At 37.3% G+C, this 19005-nt stretch overlaps 1 protein-coding gene across 1 annotated transcript in view; it reads right to left on the bottom strand.

Moving 5' to 3' along the window:
* The window catches only part of CAB39L (calcium binding protein 39 like), a 158971-nt gene that overhangs the window by 27799 nt on the left and 112167 nt on the right, over positions 1-19005 (bottom strand). The window contains exons 6-7 of the mRNA XM_045821874.1: positions 10913-10972; positions 8395-8460 (exon numbers count right to left, since the gene is read on the bottom strand). Coding sequence (XP_045677830.1) covers positions 8395-8460; positions 10913-10972 — 126 coding nt within the window. The remainder of the gene's footprint in view (positions 1-8394; positions 8461-10912; positions 10973-19005) is intronic.

Here is a 19005-nt window from a genome sequence, read left to right as displayed (position 1 = left end):
ATACATGTTTTTTATCTTCTTTTTCTTAGATAAGTCCCTTTAACATTTCATATAATAAGGGCTTGGTGTTGATGAACTCCTTGAACTTGACCTTATCTGAGAAGCACTTTATCTGCCCTTCCATTCTAAATGAAAGCTTTGCTGGGTAGAGCAATCTTGGATGTACGTCCTTGCCTTTCATGACTTGGAATACTTCTTTCCAGCCCCTTCTTACCTGCAAGGTCTCTTTTGAGAAATCAGCTGACAGTCTGATGGGAACTCCTTTGTAGGTAACTGTCTCCTTATCTCTTGCTGCTTCTAGGACTCTCTCCTCCATTTTTTACCTTGGCTAATGTAATTATGATGTGCCTTGGTGTGTTCCTTCTCCGTTCCAGCTTCTTTGGGACTCCCTGAGCTTCCTGGACTTCCTGGAAGTCTATTTTCATTGCCAGATTGGGGAAGTTCTCCTTTATTATTTGTTCAAATAAGTTTTCCACTCATTGCTCTTCCTCTTCTCCTTCTGGCACCCCTATAATTCGGATGTTGGAAAGTTTAAAGATGTCCTGGAGGTTCCTAAACCTCTCCTCATTTTTTTTTGAATTCTTGTTTCTTCATTCTTTTCTGTTTGGTTATTTCTTTCTTCCTTCTGGTCCACTCCATTGATTTGAGTCCCAGTTTCCTTCCCATCACTATTGGTTCCCTGTGCATTTTCCTTCATTTCACTTAGCATAGCCTTCATTTTTTTATCTAATTTGCGACCAAATTCAACCAATTCTGTGAGCATCCTGATCACCAGTGCTTTGAACTGTGCATCTGATAGGTTGGCTATCTGTTGGTTGCTTAAAAGTATTGACTCTGTGGCTTTGATTTGTTCTTTTGTTTGAGCCATTTTGGGGGGGGGGTCTGGTGAGCTGATGTGCAGAGCCTTACATGTTTATCAGGGTGGGGCAGCCCAGTCTCAGGGTTGTGACATAGTATGTGGGGTGGGGTTGGAGAGGGAACAATGGCGTTTGCTCCTCTCTCCGTGGAATTTCAGTCCCTTCTGCTGCCACTTCTCCCAAGCAAACTGGGTGTTTCTGGTGCTGATTCCTGTGTGGGTGGGCCTGTGCACATTCTAGGACCCTGTGGGTCTCTGCCATACACTCTCCTATGAGGCTGGGAGTCTGTTCCTGTGCCTTAACCTCCACAGGTGTTTTCAATCAGTGTCCTGAGGCTCTATTTCTTGGCGCTGGGACCCCAGGTTGCGAGGTTTATCTCACTGCCCAATTTCGCCTGGTTTACCTGTGGGTGAATGTGGGATCACCTGGATAGTCAGACACCTTGCACACAGTGCCTCGCTTCACAGTCGCTGCCTCACTGGGTCTGCCAGCCGCCTGCGTGTCCAGGGTCTGCCCAGGGGCTGCCAGCTGCAGTCTTGAGCCTGGGATGCCTTACCTTGCCTGGTGCCACCACTTTTTGTGCCATGACCCCTCTTTGCCTGGCTGCCCGACTCCACTCTTCCTACCGGTCTGGATGAATGTGTCTATTTTAACTCCTTGGTTGTCTGACTTCCATACAGTTCAATTTTCTGTCAGATCTGGTTGTTATCTTGTTTCTAAATTGTTGCTGATCTTATTTTGGTTGTGTGAGGAGGCACAGTGTGTCTACCTACACCTCCATCTTGTCCGGAAGTGTGTGTATCTGGCTGCCAGTAATCAATCACCTTGCCCATGATGTATCTTTTGTCTGCTTAACAAATAAGAGCTATACACCTTTAAGTTATTTAGTGCACAAAAATAATGTTTGTTAAACAGAGAAAATGATGACCGCTGTTGCATGTTGGCTGGTCACCAGTTAGTCTCATACACATGGAAAGGCAACCATGTAAACCATTGATCTTCACCTTCCTTAATCTCTCTGCAGTATCTAAAACTAACTGGACACTTCCAGATACTTCCTTGGCTTTTTGTTTCAAGGCCATTTCATTCTTCTGGTTTCTTGCCTATTGTGGCTTATTCCTTTGCTACCTCTGACACTCCTGGCTTCTCTACCTTCTGCACTACATGTGTAGTAATTTTCCAAGCTGTATACTTGAATCACTTATCTTTTATTTCCTAACAGTTTCATCTATGCCTATGGCTTCAACTATAATATCTGGGAACATGTCTCTCAAATCTACATTCCTAGTCTCATTATATTTCCTAAACTCCATAGCCACATTTCTAACTGCCCTCCAGGTTGTCTGGCTCAAACTCTTTGCTGTCTTAATCACACTCAATGTCTCTAGAATCGATTCTTTCGTTACTCTTTGTTAACGACATCACATCTTCTAGTCCCTTAGAGCACAGTATTGAAATCTTCCTCAGCTCCTTTCTTTCCCTTGCTTCTCACATCAAATCTACATCCAAGATCTGCCAATTTTCTGTTTCCAAAGGTTTCAAACATCTTCCCATTTTTACTGCTAATACCCTCATTCAAACCCTCACTGTCTTTTTTCTGGACGACTGCAACAGCATGCAAATGACCTCTTGCAGTCCTCACCCACTCCAATCCATTCTGCACATTATGTCATATGAATCTTTGTGAAAATCACCCCTATTCATGTTACTAATTCCACTTATAGAGTGAATGAATAAATAAACAAATGTCTAGATTCCTGTGGATGGCATTCAAAGCCCTCTGTGATCTGAAGTCATTCCTAATGCTTCCTTTTCTCAGCTCCTTCAGTCTTCTTTATTCTCCAGGTTCTGTGGCTTTATTCCCCTTGCTCCATCCCCCATTCCCAGCTTTATTTAGATATAATTGACCAAATCATACACACTTAAAGTATATATCATAATGATTTCATATACATACACATATACATAATGAAATATTTACCACAATCACATTAACACATCCATCACCTCACAGTTATCCTTTTTTTTGGGTTGGGGGGAGAGGTATGTGGTGAGAATGCTTAAGATCTACTCTTAACAACTTTCAAATATACAATATAGTATTGTTAACTATAGTCACCATGCTGCACATTAGGTTCCCAAACATTATTTATCTTGTAGCTGAAAGTTTGTATCCATTGGTCAATATCTCCCCACTTCCCTCCCCCCCTCCCCCGCAGCCCATGGTAACCACCATTCTACCTTCTGTTTCTATGAGTTTGACTTTCTTCCAAACCAAACCTCCTTTATCGCTTTTATGCTCCTTGTTTTTTTCCCAGGTGTACTCATGTTGCCCTGCAGTACGGAGTTACTTGTAAGCCTCTTTAGAATGTAAGCTACACAAGGGAATGTATAAAATCTTGTTTATATTTGTACCCTTTACAGCATGTGTGATGTCTGTGGATAGTATTGAGGAAAAAAAGTCTTACCACCACAGAATATTATCTACAAAATGTAGAAAGAATGTAGTTTTATTTCTGAATAAGCATATCCAAAGAACAATGCATGAAAAAGACAGGTAAAAATCCACCTTATTTACACTGCCAAAGAGCTACAATCATTATATACATATATCCTCAATATAAAAGGTAACTCATTCCTTTAAGAGGACTTGATAGCATTATTTGCTGTGAGCCCTTTCATAGTGCATCCTAAATTCGCCTGGCCATTGATGTAGCTCTTTGTTTTAACTGATTGCCTTTATCCAACTAATAAAGAGGATAATAAAAACTTTTAAAACTAACAAAAAATGTTTATGGCTTGGAGAGAAGCACCTCCTGGTAACAGAGAGAGATATGCGTGCTACCTTCTTAGATGTTCACATTTCAGTGGGATGGCTCCCAGACTCTCAAAAACAAACAAATAAACAAACAACCCAAACAAACCACTTCTGGATTATAAAGCTGACAAGAGGCTTCTAAAATATATGCATTATATATCCTTATAAAAGTATATATATATAAAAATAAAAGACATACCACCCTGGCTGGTGTAGCTCAGTGGATTGAGCGTGGCCCTGTGAACCAAAGGGTCACCCACTTGATTCCCAGTTAGGGCACATGTCTGAGTTGTGGGCCAGGTCCCTAGTTAGGGGTGTGCAAGAGGCAACCACACAATGATGTTTCTCTCCCTCTCTCCTTCCCTTCCCCTCTCTCTAAAAATAAATAAATAAAATATTTTTAAAAAAGATATACCCTCTTAAAATATTTTCATATACAGGGTCTAGCAGAAGTAAGGCCTGCTTAAGTGTGGTTGGTAGGGTAATAATATGGGTGTAATAATTTATAGTGTTAATTTGAACATTTCACTTAAAATGTTATATGGTGTGCTTGAGTGTGATATTGTTGTGTTACAGAATTACATGCTTATAATTTTGTAATAAAAGACTTTGTAATAAAAAGGGGCATTATTTGTGCTGGACCCTGTTGATATACAGACACAAACAGGGCTTTTCAATAGGGCTATCTACATCTATACAGATAGATATATTTTGTATATAGATGTATATATACCTAAAATATATTTCTACAAAATAAAATATAATCTATATCACATATTAAAATACATATACATGATGCACATATATAAATATCAAAAGGTCTTTCAGAAACAAAGAAATTTCATTAAAAAATTCACCCTTAAAATTTGCACACGCACATTCAATAAACATTTGTTGATGTGATGTTTATGAGTTAAATTTGGATTAAGTCACTTCAATTTTTACTACATAGGGATGTCCATCCTTTACTAATATAATTTTACTACTTTTTTGAAACAATTGTATTAAATCATTTGGCTAACACTACTGAATCTTTAAGCCATTAGATATTCATCTATTTTAATTAATACTGACAATGAAAAAGTTCTGCATTTCATTATAATACAAAGCATTGTAAAGCAATACTGTACTAAGCAAATGGAAAAAAAATAGTATTTTTACTTCCTTAAACTTTATTTTATAGGCTTCATACCATGTAGTAAAACCATGCATATCAATTAGATATAATAAGAGTTTTATTTTCTTTTTAACTTGGGGTTTTAATGAAATTGATCAGAGTCCAAAAAATCCCCCAAATTCCACCAAGCTTCTTTTGAATTATAATCTTTCTTGCTAGAAATTAAATGTCAGGCCCTGAAGAAGAAATAAATTTCTAAGCTCTGCCACATGAGGGAAAGGAATTTCTCTATTACTTTTTTTTTATTGGCATGAGGAATCTAAGCTCCCCCAACTAGTTTAGGAGAATTTAGAATATGATTAACACAAGGCAGCAGGTAGCAACTACTTTGGAATCAGAAAAAAGCCTAGTGTGAGGAACATAAGTGCCTCCATTTTAAAGGTAATCTGGTGTCTTAACACCTGGGTAATCCTGGACCCTTTACCTCCTCCTCTTCCCTGGGAAGGCTCTGGAATAGGTACACAGAGCTCTGGGCTGATCACAGGACTCACATCAATTCTCTCTCCAGGGTCAGGTACCCTCCATGTTTCTCTTACCTCATCCTGGCACCAGAGCCTCTGGGTACCAGATCTCTTTGCTCATTCACAAGTTCTCACTGCTTGTATGTAAATATATGGAGTCTGGAGGGAGGCAGGGGCAGGGATCCATTTGTGTTGCTGCCACCAGAGGCCTCCTTCTATTACTTTCCTTTGTAACAGAAAAGCTGGACTTGTCTGCCTTGTGTTTTGGCATGTTGGTTACTTCTAGCATTTGGGAGCTGCTTTGTATACACTAAACTACCCTTTCATGAAACACCCAGCAGTTTATTGCTTGAAAAATACTCCAAGTGAACATACTGTTGTAATAATTTCATGTCTTGTTGCCTAAAATTATGAAACATCTCTACAGAATCCAGAAATATAAACAAGATTATGTTAAAATAGAACATACTGCTGCTACCCACACATCTATTTTCCAAAAGCAACCTACAGCACACTAATAGGGCTTTTCAAAATAATGCTTTCCTATTGAAGAAAAGAATAAACAATACTTAATGAGTTTCTTCCTTGAACAGAGTGATAAAAGACCATTGTAGCATTCAAAAAAAGCCAATTCTTCAATAATCATTTTAACAATTTCTGCACTCTCAGATATGCTTTTTTGACTTTTACTCAGTTTTTTTATTCACTGTCCTATCAGTGCTTGGTTTTACCATATTGTAAATCAAGTATTGCAAGACACTTGGCTGTGAAGGATTGGAGGCAGGACTAGCAACCAATGTATATATCTGGGTGGATTAATAAAGAATAAGAAAGAGGTCTTATAAAGTAGGCTGAGGCATTCATAAATGTGTGGGAAACATAATCAGTTTGAAAGGGGAGAGTTTCAATAACAGATAGAAACTTGGCTGCTTCTTCGGTGTCAGTGGGAACAGTGCAGAGGTCTCTAACTTCATATGGACAACCATATGAAGAGGGAGACTGGGTAGTGGAAAGCCGGATGACAGCAAACAGCAGTGAGGGATGAATCCTTCTTGCTCCCCTTTGCTGCCCACCAAATTCATATGACATACTCTACCCACAATACGTCCACTGTGTTAATAGAAGCCTGTTAAGGCTTCTATTTTTAAATGCAAATGCATCCTGACAGGAGTAAGTCTAATCCACACCCTAGTTCTAATTATTTATTTAGAATTGATCAATACCTTCCAGAGACTGAACTCTGGGGATAATGATCAGTAATATTTATTTCTAAGTTTCTTTTCATTTTATTCAATAAACACATCTCTTTCTTACCATGAGCTAGGCTGTGCTCTAATATTTATAATACTTTACAAATATTAACAAGGGAACAGGTTAAGGTGGGGCTGAAGACATCTTGAGAAAAGAATGAGGCAATAGGCACAAGGATAGGAGGAGATGATATGATAGTGGGGGAAAGGCAAGAGGAAGGTCTAAAGGGAGATGTTTGAATAAAAAACTGTCAGTTCTATAACTTTGCCTAAGATCCTACCTAGCTAGAGACAACTTTCTGTCATAAGTTCTTATCACTGTTGAAAATTGATCCCAATTTAGTTGTCAATTTAGTTCATAACAAGTAGGTATCTACTTTGGTTCACAGATTCCTACTGAAAAGAGGAAAGATTTGGAAAATTTATGAGAAATTTCCTATATTGTTGTCCTTCAGACCATTGTCATGTCTGTGTACTGTTTCAATTTCCATTTCCCTTCCAGGGACACTATCTCTTATAATATGGACAAGCTCCCTATTTTTGCTGTCCTTGTGAAACTCTTCACAAATAAGAAATGCTATTCTTTAGGTACATTGCTGTGGCAACAGGATGCATCTTTATTTTCAACTGCTTTTAACAAGCTTTCTAGACATGGAAGAGCATGGCATTGATGTCACTTTCTTTGCATAAAGTCATTCTCATTACTCCAAGCTCCAGCGTGGTATTTCTTCCACATGGATTACCTTGTACGGGCTTCCACACAAAAGGAAACTCAATAAAGAATGCTGAGTGACAGGCTGAAAATAGTATACTGACTTCTCTGTCAATGGGTAAAGCTGGGACAGCGAGGGCACAAATACAGGGGAAAGCAGATCATGGCCAATGAAAAATCATGTGTCAAGTGAATTTATAAAAATGTGGTACAAAATAGATTTAATTTATGGCTGTAGCTTAAAACCACCCAATATTTAGAAACAAATGCATTGTTGGGAATCTCATCATCCAGTACATATAAAAAATGAGTAATTTAAAAAAATCCTCACCCAAGGATACATTTATTGATTTTTGGAGAGAAAGGAAAGGGAAGAGAAGGGGGGTTGAGGGAGAGAGAGAGAGAGAGACACACACACATGTGAGAGAGAAACGTCTATTGGTTGCCTCCTGTACATGCCCTGACTGGGTTTTGAATCTGCAATCTGGGTATGTACCCTGACTGGGGATCAAACCCTGATTTTTTTTTGGTGTGCAGGATTACACTCCAACCAACTGAGCTACCGAGGCAGGGCAAAAATGACTGGTATTTAGTGAGCTCAAACATCATACAAATTGCTTGACAAAAAACAGCCAAGTATTGTCTGCCAAAAACATTCTTTTGAGTATCTGAGTAGGATTGGAAGATGCAGCTTTAGCCACACTATTTCAGGAGCTGTCCCTTCTCTTGTTGGACAAATGAATGCTTCCAGGTACCTTTTGACTGAACGAGGGAAGGCCACTCAGACAGATGTAACCCTGCTTTGCTGGGCTCCCTGTTTGATGAGAGAGAGCAGCATTTCCACAGGAGTTTCATAGGACATTAACCTCAAATTTGGTTACAAACACACATAATTTTTGTGTACTTAGCACATACTTTATTTCTTTTGTAACTTTTAAAAAGTATTTGAGGCAGGGCACTTAACATTATTTTGCTACAAAGTATACTTGTAATATAAAACATTTCTCAAGTTACAAAAAAAGATACTTAAATTTTTCCATATTTACTTGTTTACTAATAGACCAATCATTTACTAACAAGGTATCAGTTTTGGAGACTCTAAGTTAAATTTGATATTACCTTTAAAGATTGTCTCTTAGTCACATAATTCTCAGACTGAAGCAATTTCTCATAGTCTTCAAAAATCTAATGAAAAGAAAATAAATATTACAGTGTTAAACCAGCAGTGATTCCTTGGCATTAGATTTGAAAGCTTTCTTGCTTCAGACCTGAGCCCAGTGCAGTCTAAGTGCTGTGCTTGCTATCTCTATGTGCTTAACCCTAGACTGATCACCACTGTCCATTGGAGGTTTCTCCTTTCACCATCCTCATTTACTCATAAAGACACTGGGGAGTAGGGAGGTCAAATGATACAAAAGACATACTTCTCTATTTTACTTTAGTTCTACAAATTAGAAAGAGTAGGAAAATGCAGTAATTGAGTACTCACAATAAATCATTTTGAATAAAACACCTATTGAGTTGCAAGACAACTCATTTTATGCCATATTAAAGAAACCTAAGTATGTAGACTTGCTGGTAGCTATTAGTCTATGAATACTTTGAGAAAGATTAAATACATTTAATCTTTGCCAGAATTTCACCTGGTAACTCATAAATAAAATTGTCAAATCCATAGCATGAACAGGTGAGGAATAGGGATACTTTTGCCACATGATGGCGATGCTAAACCCAACTGGCCTCTTTGGATTACTTTTACTTTCCCCAGAAGGTGGGGGACAATGTGCTTGGAGCCCCTGTTTCCTAATGATCATTAATCATTACTTAGGCCCTTCAGTTCAACTCTTGAAAGCCAGTGGCTAGGGAAGCTCAGCATCAACCTCCTACCATGTGTGATCACACTCAAAGATTACTAAGGTGGAAAAAGCAAAACCAGCAGAGAACTGAAAGTGTTCAGAGGCTGAAAAGGTTCAAAACAGTCCTGTCTTCTGAGGGCCAAGTGCAAGGTGTTTGTGCATGTGTGTGATGAAAGCAAGCTGTGCACGATGATAATGAATTACTAAGAAAGAATTAAGAAAGTGAAAAGTAAAAACAGAAATATGTAGCTCACATTAAAGTCACAATAACTGTACTGTTTTACATGAACAACTTATTATTATTCTAATTGTCATGAAACACAAGGAAGATTTTGTGGGTCATTAAATTTACTGGAAAAACTTTGTGGTTTTAATTGCAACTATAAATACATGTACAGGTATGATTTGACTTCTGAAGCTATTAGTTTCATTATTTTAGAGTCATATATCATGTGCTCCAGTTTAGTGGTTTATTGCTAAAAAAAAAAAGAAACAAGAAACTCAAGAAGTATGAAATGTTTGAGGGAACATAAGTTCTCAGACCCAGTGTTCAAGGTCAGTGCAGCTGATTCAGTGTCTCTGAAACCACTAAGTCACACAATAAGTGACTATAGATATAAAGACAAAATTGATAAATAAGGGGTCAAAGAAAATGACCTCATGGTCTCTCAAATTGTTGTGTATTATCCCTGATTTCAAAGCATTATTGCACATTTACCTCACTAATTTTATAGAAAAGATTAGAAGTTGATAGTACAAGTTTTGTCATAAACTATCTTAGCCCTCTTTTATTTTCATTTATTATAAACGTAACATCTAATGAGTCTTTGACATTCCAGTTAGAATCTATAGTTAATAAACAATCAAACTCTAATAACTGTTTATTTCATAGATTCAAAAATAGGCCATTTTCTCTTAGTCTTGAAGCTTTGGGATACCTCTGGCAATAAGCATTATTCTCCTTTCATGGTTTACATTTAGATCAAAGTATTCCAATTGATGTAACAAATATTTTCTTGATAATTTTAGGATATGAAAATCATCTTGATTTCATAACTATATTGCTAATTCTTAATTTAAACTGCACTCTGAATTCTTGTGTTTAACAAATAAGGTTCCTGTCTCTCAGGGAAATCAAGAAAAAACTAGGAAGATACAAACACACCATAATAATACAATGTAAAACGTGAGAGAAGGGTTGGTGAGAGAGGCAAGGAAGGTGAGAGAGAAAGTGTGTGTGAGTGAGTGACTGTGTGGGTGTGAGGGTATGATTAGGGAAAGGTTCCTAGAAGCATCATCTTTCATCCAAATCTCAAAAGGATGAGTTGGCTTCACCATTATAGAAGGAAGTTGGAAGATAGAAATATTTTAGTTTTTCTACTAGTAAGTGGAACTAATTATCAACCAGGTAAAATGATTTATCTTAGTAAGGGTGGGTGTTCTATTTGAAAGAGCTGACTCTTAAGGGCAATGTGAATGCTCTTAAGTCAAGATCAAAGTGAGCAGACGCTAGGTGTTTCCTGGAGCTCCAGAGCACAACAATAAGAAGAGATATGAAAAATGAGAAAGCCCTGATCTCCTGGCCATCTTCAATTTTCCCTCAAGTTTCCTGATGGCCTGGCTTCCAGGCAATAAACAAATTAGATGTATATTTGATATGGTTGGTTTCTACTGTGGATCATAATAAACAGGAGTAAGTGCTCATAGACCTGAGAGAGGGAGGAAGGGAGAGAAGGAGAGAGAGAATGAGGTGACAACTTAAAATAATAACTTCTACTTACAGTGTCATAATTTTGTTCTAAGAATTCTGCTACCAGCACTTTATGTCGAGTTAGTAAATCCTAGAAAAGAACAGCCAAGTGAAACAAAATTATTATAGCCAATGAATTTTAAAAATCTTTCTTTTCCTTCTAAGACTTAATAAGTCTATTAATTTGAAACATATAAAAGTTTCAGAAGAAAATTTTTATTCACATCAAAAATTATTTCCATTCTTAGTAAAAAGAGGAAAGGGGGAGGGAGATAACAGGGGAAATAAGGGGAAGGGTTGTAAAGGAACATGTAAAAAGGACCCATGGACAAAACCAAAGAGGGGAAGGACTGAATGTGGGAGGTGGGGGTAGGTGGGGAAGGGGAGAGTGGTGGGGGGAAAATGGAGACAACTATACTTGAACAACAACAAAAAAATTTTTAAAAAGATGCCAAATACAAGTTTTTTTCATGTTAAAAACAAGTCTTTGTTTTAAATTTATATTATTGTTAGGTTATAGAAATAATTTAGTTACTAAAACAAATGGAATTTTAGAGATGAGTTTACAATATATTTCTTCAAGCAACAACTCTACATTGTGCATACAATATAGTAATATTCAAATAAAGTTTACGATGATCTTTTAAAAGTATCATTAATAAATAATCATTTTTATGTTGATAGGTATTGCATTGAATCTATAAATTGCTTTGGGTAGTATGGCATTTTAATGATGTTTATTCTTCCAATCCATGAACATGGTATATGCTTCCATTTATTTGTGTCTTTCATAATTTCTTTCTTCAACGTTGTATAGTTTTCTGAGTACAGGTCTTTTACCTCCTTGGTTAGGCTTATTCCTACATACTTTATTTTTCTTGTTGCTATAGCAAATGGGATTTTTTTTCCTGATTTTGGTTTCTGATATTTCATTTTTGGTGTACAAAAATGCCTTCAATTTCTGAATATTGACTTTGTATCCCGCTGTTTTGCCAGATTCACTTATTGGGTTGAGTAGTTTTTTCGTGGAGTCTTTAGGATTTTTGTGTACACTATCATGTCATCTGCAAACAATGTCAGTTTTGCTTCCTCCTTTCTCATTTGGATGCCTTTTATTTCTTTTCTTGTCTGATCAGTGTGGCTAGAGCTTAGAACAAACATTTCAAAAATTTATATGGAACCATAAATGACCCCAAACAGCCTCAGCAATTTTGAGAAAGAAGAACAAAGCAGGAAGGATCATAGATCTGATATCAAACAAGGCTACTGTAATCAAAAGAGTCTGGTAGTGGCATAAGAACAGACACATAGATTAATGGCACAGAATAGAGAGCCCAGAAATAAACCCTTGTTTCTATGGTCAATTAATATTTGACAAAGCGGGGCAACAGCATAAAGTGGAGCAAAAATAGCCTCTTCAACAAATGGTATTGGGAGATCTAGACAGCTACATGCAAAAAAATGAAACTTGACCACCAACTTACACCATACAGAAAAATAAATGCTAGATGGATAAAAGACTTAAATATAAGTTGTGACACCATAAAACTAGTAGAGGAGAACATAGCCAGGAAAATTTCAGATATTCCATGTAGCAATATTTTCACCAATATGTCCCCTAGATGGGGACATAAAGAATAAACAAATGGGGTTTCATCAAATTAAAAAGCTTCTGCATGGCTAAAGAAAACATCAGGAAAATGAAAAGAGAACCAACCATATGGGAAAACATATTTGCCAAAACATAGCTGTCCATGGGTGCACAGGCCCTGTGTTCTCCTGAGTACTACAGGTCAAGGTCGGCCTCCACCTGTGTTTTGCCCAGGGCCACCCTGCCTGAGCTGTATAGCAATCTGAGATGGCTGCTACTTGTGCTAGCCTTGAAGATTCCCAGGTAAGGCTAAGCTGTGAATCTACACTGGCTGCTGCTAGTGCCATGCCTAGGGCCACTTAGCAAGAGGCACAGGGGCTGGAGGCTCACTGAGGCCTGCTGTTGTTTGTTCCTTTGGATTTAGGAAGTTGTGAAGCATGAGCCAAGACTAGTAATTCATATGGAAAAATCACTGTTAACAGCTTGGGGAGGCTCATAAGTTGGGTAGATGGAGTCTCAGGGGATTTCCAGAGCGGGGCAAACAGTGTTAGCCAGGTAAGTGGTGTCTCAGATATTGCACGTGCCTGCTGACTCTGTTTGGGGTGGGTTTAGAAAAGGGACAATGATCTCCTGTCTGGGAGAAAGCTATCCCCAGCTCTCACCTTGATGCCAGACATGTCAGTTCCTCCCTGTATGGCACTGGTGCCTTTTAAGCTGCTTACTCCAGTGCTGGAGCTCAGAGGGAGTTACTGAGTAATTCCCTGTCTGGGTTCTTTAAGAGGAACTTCTTGGGACTCCAGAAGTTTCTTCCATTAACTCAATCCCTGCTGGCATTTGCAGCCAGAAGTTATGAGGATTTATCTTCCTAACACTGGAACCATGGGCTGGGGGGCTGGGATTCCTTTCTCCTGACATATCCCTCCTGAATTTTTATCTACCACATGTAGATGTGGGACCAGATGCTTCCATGTCTCTGCCCCTACCAGTCTGGTTGGATGTGGTTTCTCCAATTCCAAAGTTGCCAGACTTCCATTTAACTTGATTTCTGATGGTTCTGTATGATTATCATTCTACAGTTTAGTTTCAATTTTAATGTGGTTGTGCAAGGAGGTAAGCTGTGCTTACCTGCACCTCCATCTTCACCGGAAGCCCATTTTTTATTGTATTTTTTTCATTGCCATTTAGCCCTACTAAATTCCCCTCTCCCTGCTATCTCCACACTATTGTCCATGTACGAGTCCTTTTACATTTTTGCTTGATCCCTCTCTATCCCATAAGTTCCCCCCAAGCCATAGCTTAACTGCTTTTAAAATAGAGATGCCTAGGACCTGGCTGGTGTGGCTCTGTGGACTAATGCTAGCCTGTGAACTTAAAGGTTGCTAGTTCGATTCCTGGTCAGGGCACGTGCCTTGGTTGTAGGCCAGTTCCCCAGTTAGGAATGTGTGAGAGGCAACAGAAGTATACATCTCTCGCACACTGATGTTTCTCTCCCTCTCTTTCTTCCTCCTTTCCCCCCTCTCAACAGACAAACAAACAAAATCTTTAAAAAATCAAATAGAGGTGCCTAGGATGCTGGGAAGCACAAGAATGACATTTAGCAGGGCCATTTCAGTATTGTCCTGTTCTGGGGTTAATAGGCTGTGAGATATTATGCAGTTATTAAGCAGCCTAACATACCCTTTCAGAGTTGAAGACAAGCAACCCTATATTATAGACATAATTCTCAGTTTTCTGAGAGTTATGCTTTGGGCAAAGCATAAAGGAATGTTTGACTCTCTTCAAGTTATACCTAAAAGATACCCTGAATTTACCTTAATGTAGAAAGAAAATAAGCCTCACTTAACAATCCCTTTTATGTGCTTAGAGGCTAAATACCCTGTTCATATATCATGCAAAATTTAATTAAAAACCTAACAAGAATTTTAAAGTTTTCCAAAATAAATTCTTATACTTTAATACATATTTAATTAAAACTTCCTAAAAGCATATAGAAAATACATGCAATAATCTCACAGAGAAAAGAAGGTAGCAATGATAAAACCCACCTATTTCTATTTTAATAAAATGCAAAATATTTAAAGCATTTTGCACTATAATTCTCAAGTTCAAAAACAATAAGGTTGACTATTATTTTCATTTCATATTACTTATTGTCACAAGTTGATTGACCATTGGGCCTATCAGTGGAAACGAGGTACCTTTTTTTTTCAGGAGCACATTCAGTACTGTTCTGGAACTGGAATTTTAAAATGGGAAACCCTCTACAAGTATACATTCCTCGCCTGTCTGAAGTAAAAATTTAAACGATTCCTCTATCAGGGGACCCTGAGTGAGTAAGGTAGTCCCACAGCATCCTTTAGGGTCCCTAATATTTTTCTAGGTAGATATTTGGGATACCTAGTTTTCAGACAACCCCTTCCCTAAAGCTCCTGAGCAATATCAGTGATTTTCTGAGCTGACCCATGTTATTTAAAAGCAGCTCTCTCCATGGGCTGCAACAGATGCTGTGGATTGTTGCACCCATGGGAGCTCTCCACTTGTTACAAGTTGTCAGTCTCCAATATGAGGCCCATGCTCTCCTTCTGCCACAAGGTCTGCACAAACAGAGACGGTAGCAATGCAGAAAGTACTCTACTGATGAATGCTGCCTGGAAAGGTTTTTCGTTCACTACACATGAGTGTTTCATCAAAGAAATAGGAATCGGGAGGGAGTTCTGCTAGTGGCAGCTCCTTCAAGTTCTAAGGGGAAAAAAACTTAAAATAACTTAAGAATTCAATAATAGAAGAATATAATATGGTAGAATTCCTCCAGCACATGTATATAATGGGTACTGTCAATAAATAACTTACATTCTCTTTCACGCACACACTCTTACACTTGAGTATGTATATATTATATATTCATAGATATACCCTAACATTTATGTGCATAATAAATGCACAAAACTCAAAAGATTATAGCAAGCATATACAGTAAGTCCTTACTTAACATTGTCAATAGGTTCTATGACTTCAAGTGAAGCAACATATAATAAACCAATTTTACCATATGCTAATTGATATAAACAAGAGTTAAGTCCTTACAGCAACTCATCAATATCAGAATGAAACAACATTGAATGAAATGACATTATTCAAGGACCTGCTAAACATACACATGTACCTATATACACATAATACATAGATAAATATAATTGCAGCATTATTATAGAGCATATAACTGAGCGGGACTAAAATAAACTAGCTAGGATTTTACCCAAAAGAAAAAAAGCAGAAAATTGCAAATAAAAATAAAGTTTAAATTTTAAAGAATTTAAATTTATTTGTTTATTTGAGAGAGGGGAAGAGAGGGAGAAAGGAAGAGAAACACTGATATGAGAGGGAGACATTTATCAGTTGCCTTTTGCACATACCCCAACCAGGGACTAAACCCACAATCCAGGCATGTGCCCTAACTGGGAATCGAACAGGTGATGTTTTGCTTTGCAGGATGATGTCCAACCAACTGAGTCACATGTGTCAGTCAGGGCAAAGAATTTAAAATTCAAAAAATTATTTGAAATAGTATATACTCTTTCATCTTTCCTCCTAACAATTCTGTTTGACAGGACTAAGTTTTGCATAGTCTAAGTATATGCTTTAAAAACAAATGCGAAAAAAACCCCAAAGAACAAGTATGATGTTGATAAACATTTTAGTAGTGAATGGAGTTAAAACACACATACAATGGCAGGGATATGACACAAATCTGCCAGCAGCAGCTGCATTTACTATGTGCTGTTGTATGCTGAGTACTTTACACACATTATTTCTTTTTTAAAAAAATTATTTATTGATTTTAGAGAGACAGTGAGTGAGGGAGGGAAGAGGTGAGAGAGAGAAACATCAATGTGTTGTTCCATTTACTTATGCATTCATTAATTGGTTAATTCTTGTATGTGCCTAACTGGGGGTCAAACCTGCAACCTTAGTGTACTGGGAAGATGCTCTAACCAACTGAGCTGGCCTTACAATGTGTAAGAGTACATACACATTATTTCTAATCTTCACAACTCCACAAAGCAGGAATTATTTTCTTCATCTTGCAGGTAAAAAAAAATCAAGCTCAAAGGTAAACTAACTTGCTCAAGGACATAAAGCTAGTGAAGTGAGAGAGAGAGATGGAATTCAAACCACTTCAATCATGCTGATTCTCACAGGGGGAATTTTTTAAAAATGTGGTTGTAAGAAATATTTTTTGGGAAAGGACAATTTCTAGATAATATCATGACAAAAATATAAACAATGTTAAAACATTATGACTAAACTGAGCAACAGTCATCTTGGAACCCAAAACAAAAGAGTTTCATCTAAGAGATTAAAAACAAAAGCTCAAACTAGTGTAAAACCAAACTAAATCCAAACCAAATAAACAAACAAAACCCCTTGAAACCATTAACTTAAAAAAAGTGACTTATGGTCATTGTTACATATATTAACCATAGAATTTTGGAAAAATAAAGAAAATTGGCATTTCCAATGTTGTTAGCATACTAAAAATCTTAAGTTCCTTAGATTGCTAAGGACTTAATTAACTTCAGTGAAAAGTGTACTGATACAAATCAAAACATTAGAATTTTTGATTCAATATTGCACTGAAAATTAAATTGGGCTGAACATATGATAGCAAGACATTATCATCAAGTATAGTTTATTTTATTAAATGTTGAAAAATCTTTGGGAAATTGTCTGAAATACATACTCATGTATTTTCTTTTTCCTCCACTGAAGTTCATACTATGTTTATAATTATTTGGGAAGTCTTATTTTTTTTTTAAAGTAACTTGTTTCCATGACAGCAATCATTAGATAGAAAAGAGAAAAAACAGGACGACGGTATCTATTAATAGAAAACATCTCCATAGATGCTTAGGCACAAACATTTTGCTAGAAAGAAGTGGAATAATCCTCTGTATTAAATGTCATTCTTCATAACTGGTGCACTAAGGCCTCTCTTACCATGTGCTCTACATATACTCTTTTTGGGCGTGGGGTTCTTCTGCAGCTATTGTACCATTTTGTTTTGCTGGGTAAGAATGAGAGGCCTGTGAAATGGAAAAGTCTCCTGGGGTTTCACAGCACTCTGAGCTTCTATCCACCTATGCTGCCCTCCACCCCTTCCCTCCACCCACCAGTCAATTCTTTTTAGAGTCTGTGCCCAACCCTTTCTTCTATACCTTTTCCTTCCTTCCCTTTACTCTTTGCTGTTCTTTTTAGCTTTCTTCCTTTCTTTACATCTTTGTCTTCTCCCTAATTCATTCTTCTTCCCTTTTCTTTCTTGCCCTTGCCCTTTTACATCTGTCCCAAACTTCAGGCATGGGCTCTTCCTCAACCCTCTGATTTCTCAGAGAGAATCTAGGGAACAGGCAGGACTGGATGGAGACATGTTGAAAACTTGAGCAGGCTGGTGACTATCCTCCCTTCAAACCCAGATTCTACTCAATAGATTGATATTTTATGTCAGAATTAGCTCAAGCTTTTAGGGGTGATGGCACTGCATCAACTTTGCTCTGTTGTCTCACTCAATTCAGCCCTGGTCCCAAACAAACTTGCACACCCTGTTAGTAGAACAAAAGTATCACAGTAAATGTCACGCTCAAATAGAATTCTCTCTGACAGTTCATGTCAATTCAGTTTTCCTGTTTCATTATAGTTCCAGAGATATCTTGGTTCCTTTTACAGGCTTTTTCCAAGACAGCTACTCAGCCTTGCCTATCATTTAACCAGGACATCTTCGACATTAAATCCACTTACCAGTGTTTTTTCCTTAATCACAGAAGCCCTCGAGCTGCCCAGCCTGCAGGCCCTGCCTACATGTGGAACCCACTACATTCCTTTCCTTTCACCAAGTTTTCTTCTCCTAAGGTTCCCCCTTCTTCCTGCTCCACTCTAACTTCATCCCTTCCTTGAGTCTTTCTGATCTCTGACACTCTCTCACACTTCCTCCAACATGTGACCCAATATACTGTTTAATAGATTTTAGGAATCTTCTCAGAAAAGGCTGAGTAAATCCTACTCTATAGATAATATTTACTTCTCCATAGAGCAAACTACTGCTTTCACTTTTCTCTGCCTCTGGAGAACTATTAAAAACAATTTATCATTTGGTCAACTTTCAAATAGTTTACAGCAATAAGATTATTGCTGCAATCTTATTTAAAGCAATAAGATTAAAGTATACATTAATATTATTAGTATATGAACTACGTCAATATTGTTAAATATGTATTTATAATACATAAATCAAAAGTCATACATGGGTTACAGTTAAGTAATTAATAATTAAGGATAAAAATATAGATATATTTATATCTCAAAAAGTAGAAGTAAATTGGAAATTATGTAAATAGAACAAGTAAATTGCTGAAATACTTTTAAAGAAAGAAATTAGATTATGTACATTTAAATGTCATGATTTTATAATCAACTTGAAAAGCTATTTTTTCCATTTTTTAATTGTATCTTTTCCATTATCATTTAGTCCCCTTATACCC

Source organism: Phyllostomus hastatus, unplaced genomic scaffold (genome assembly GCF_019186645.2).
Source record: "Phyllostomus hastatus isolate PE091 unplaced genomic scaffold, TTU_PhHast_1.1 phas_scaffold_46, whole genome shotgun sequence".
Taxonomy (NCBI): Eukaryota; Metazoa; Chordata; class Mammalia; order Chiroptera; family Phyllostomidae; genus Phyllostomus; species Phyllostomus hastatus.
The sequence above is the reverse complement of the archived record's forward strand: the minus strand, read 5'-3'. Positions and strand labels throughout refer to the sequence as shown.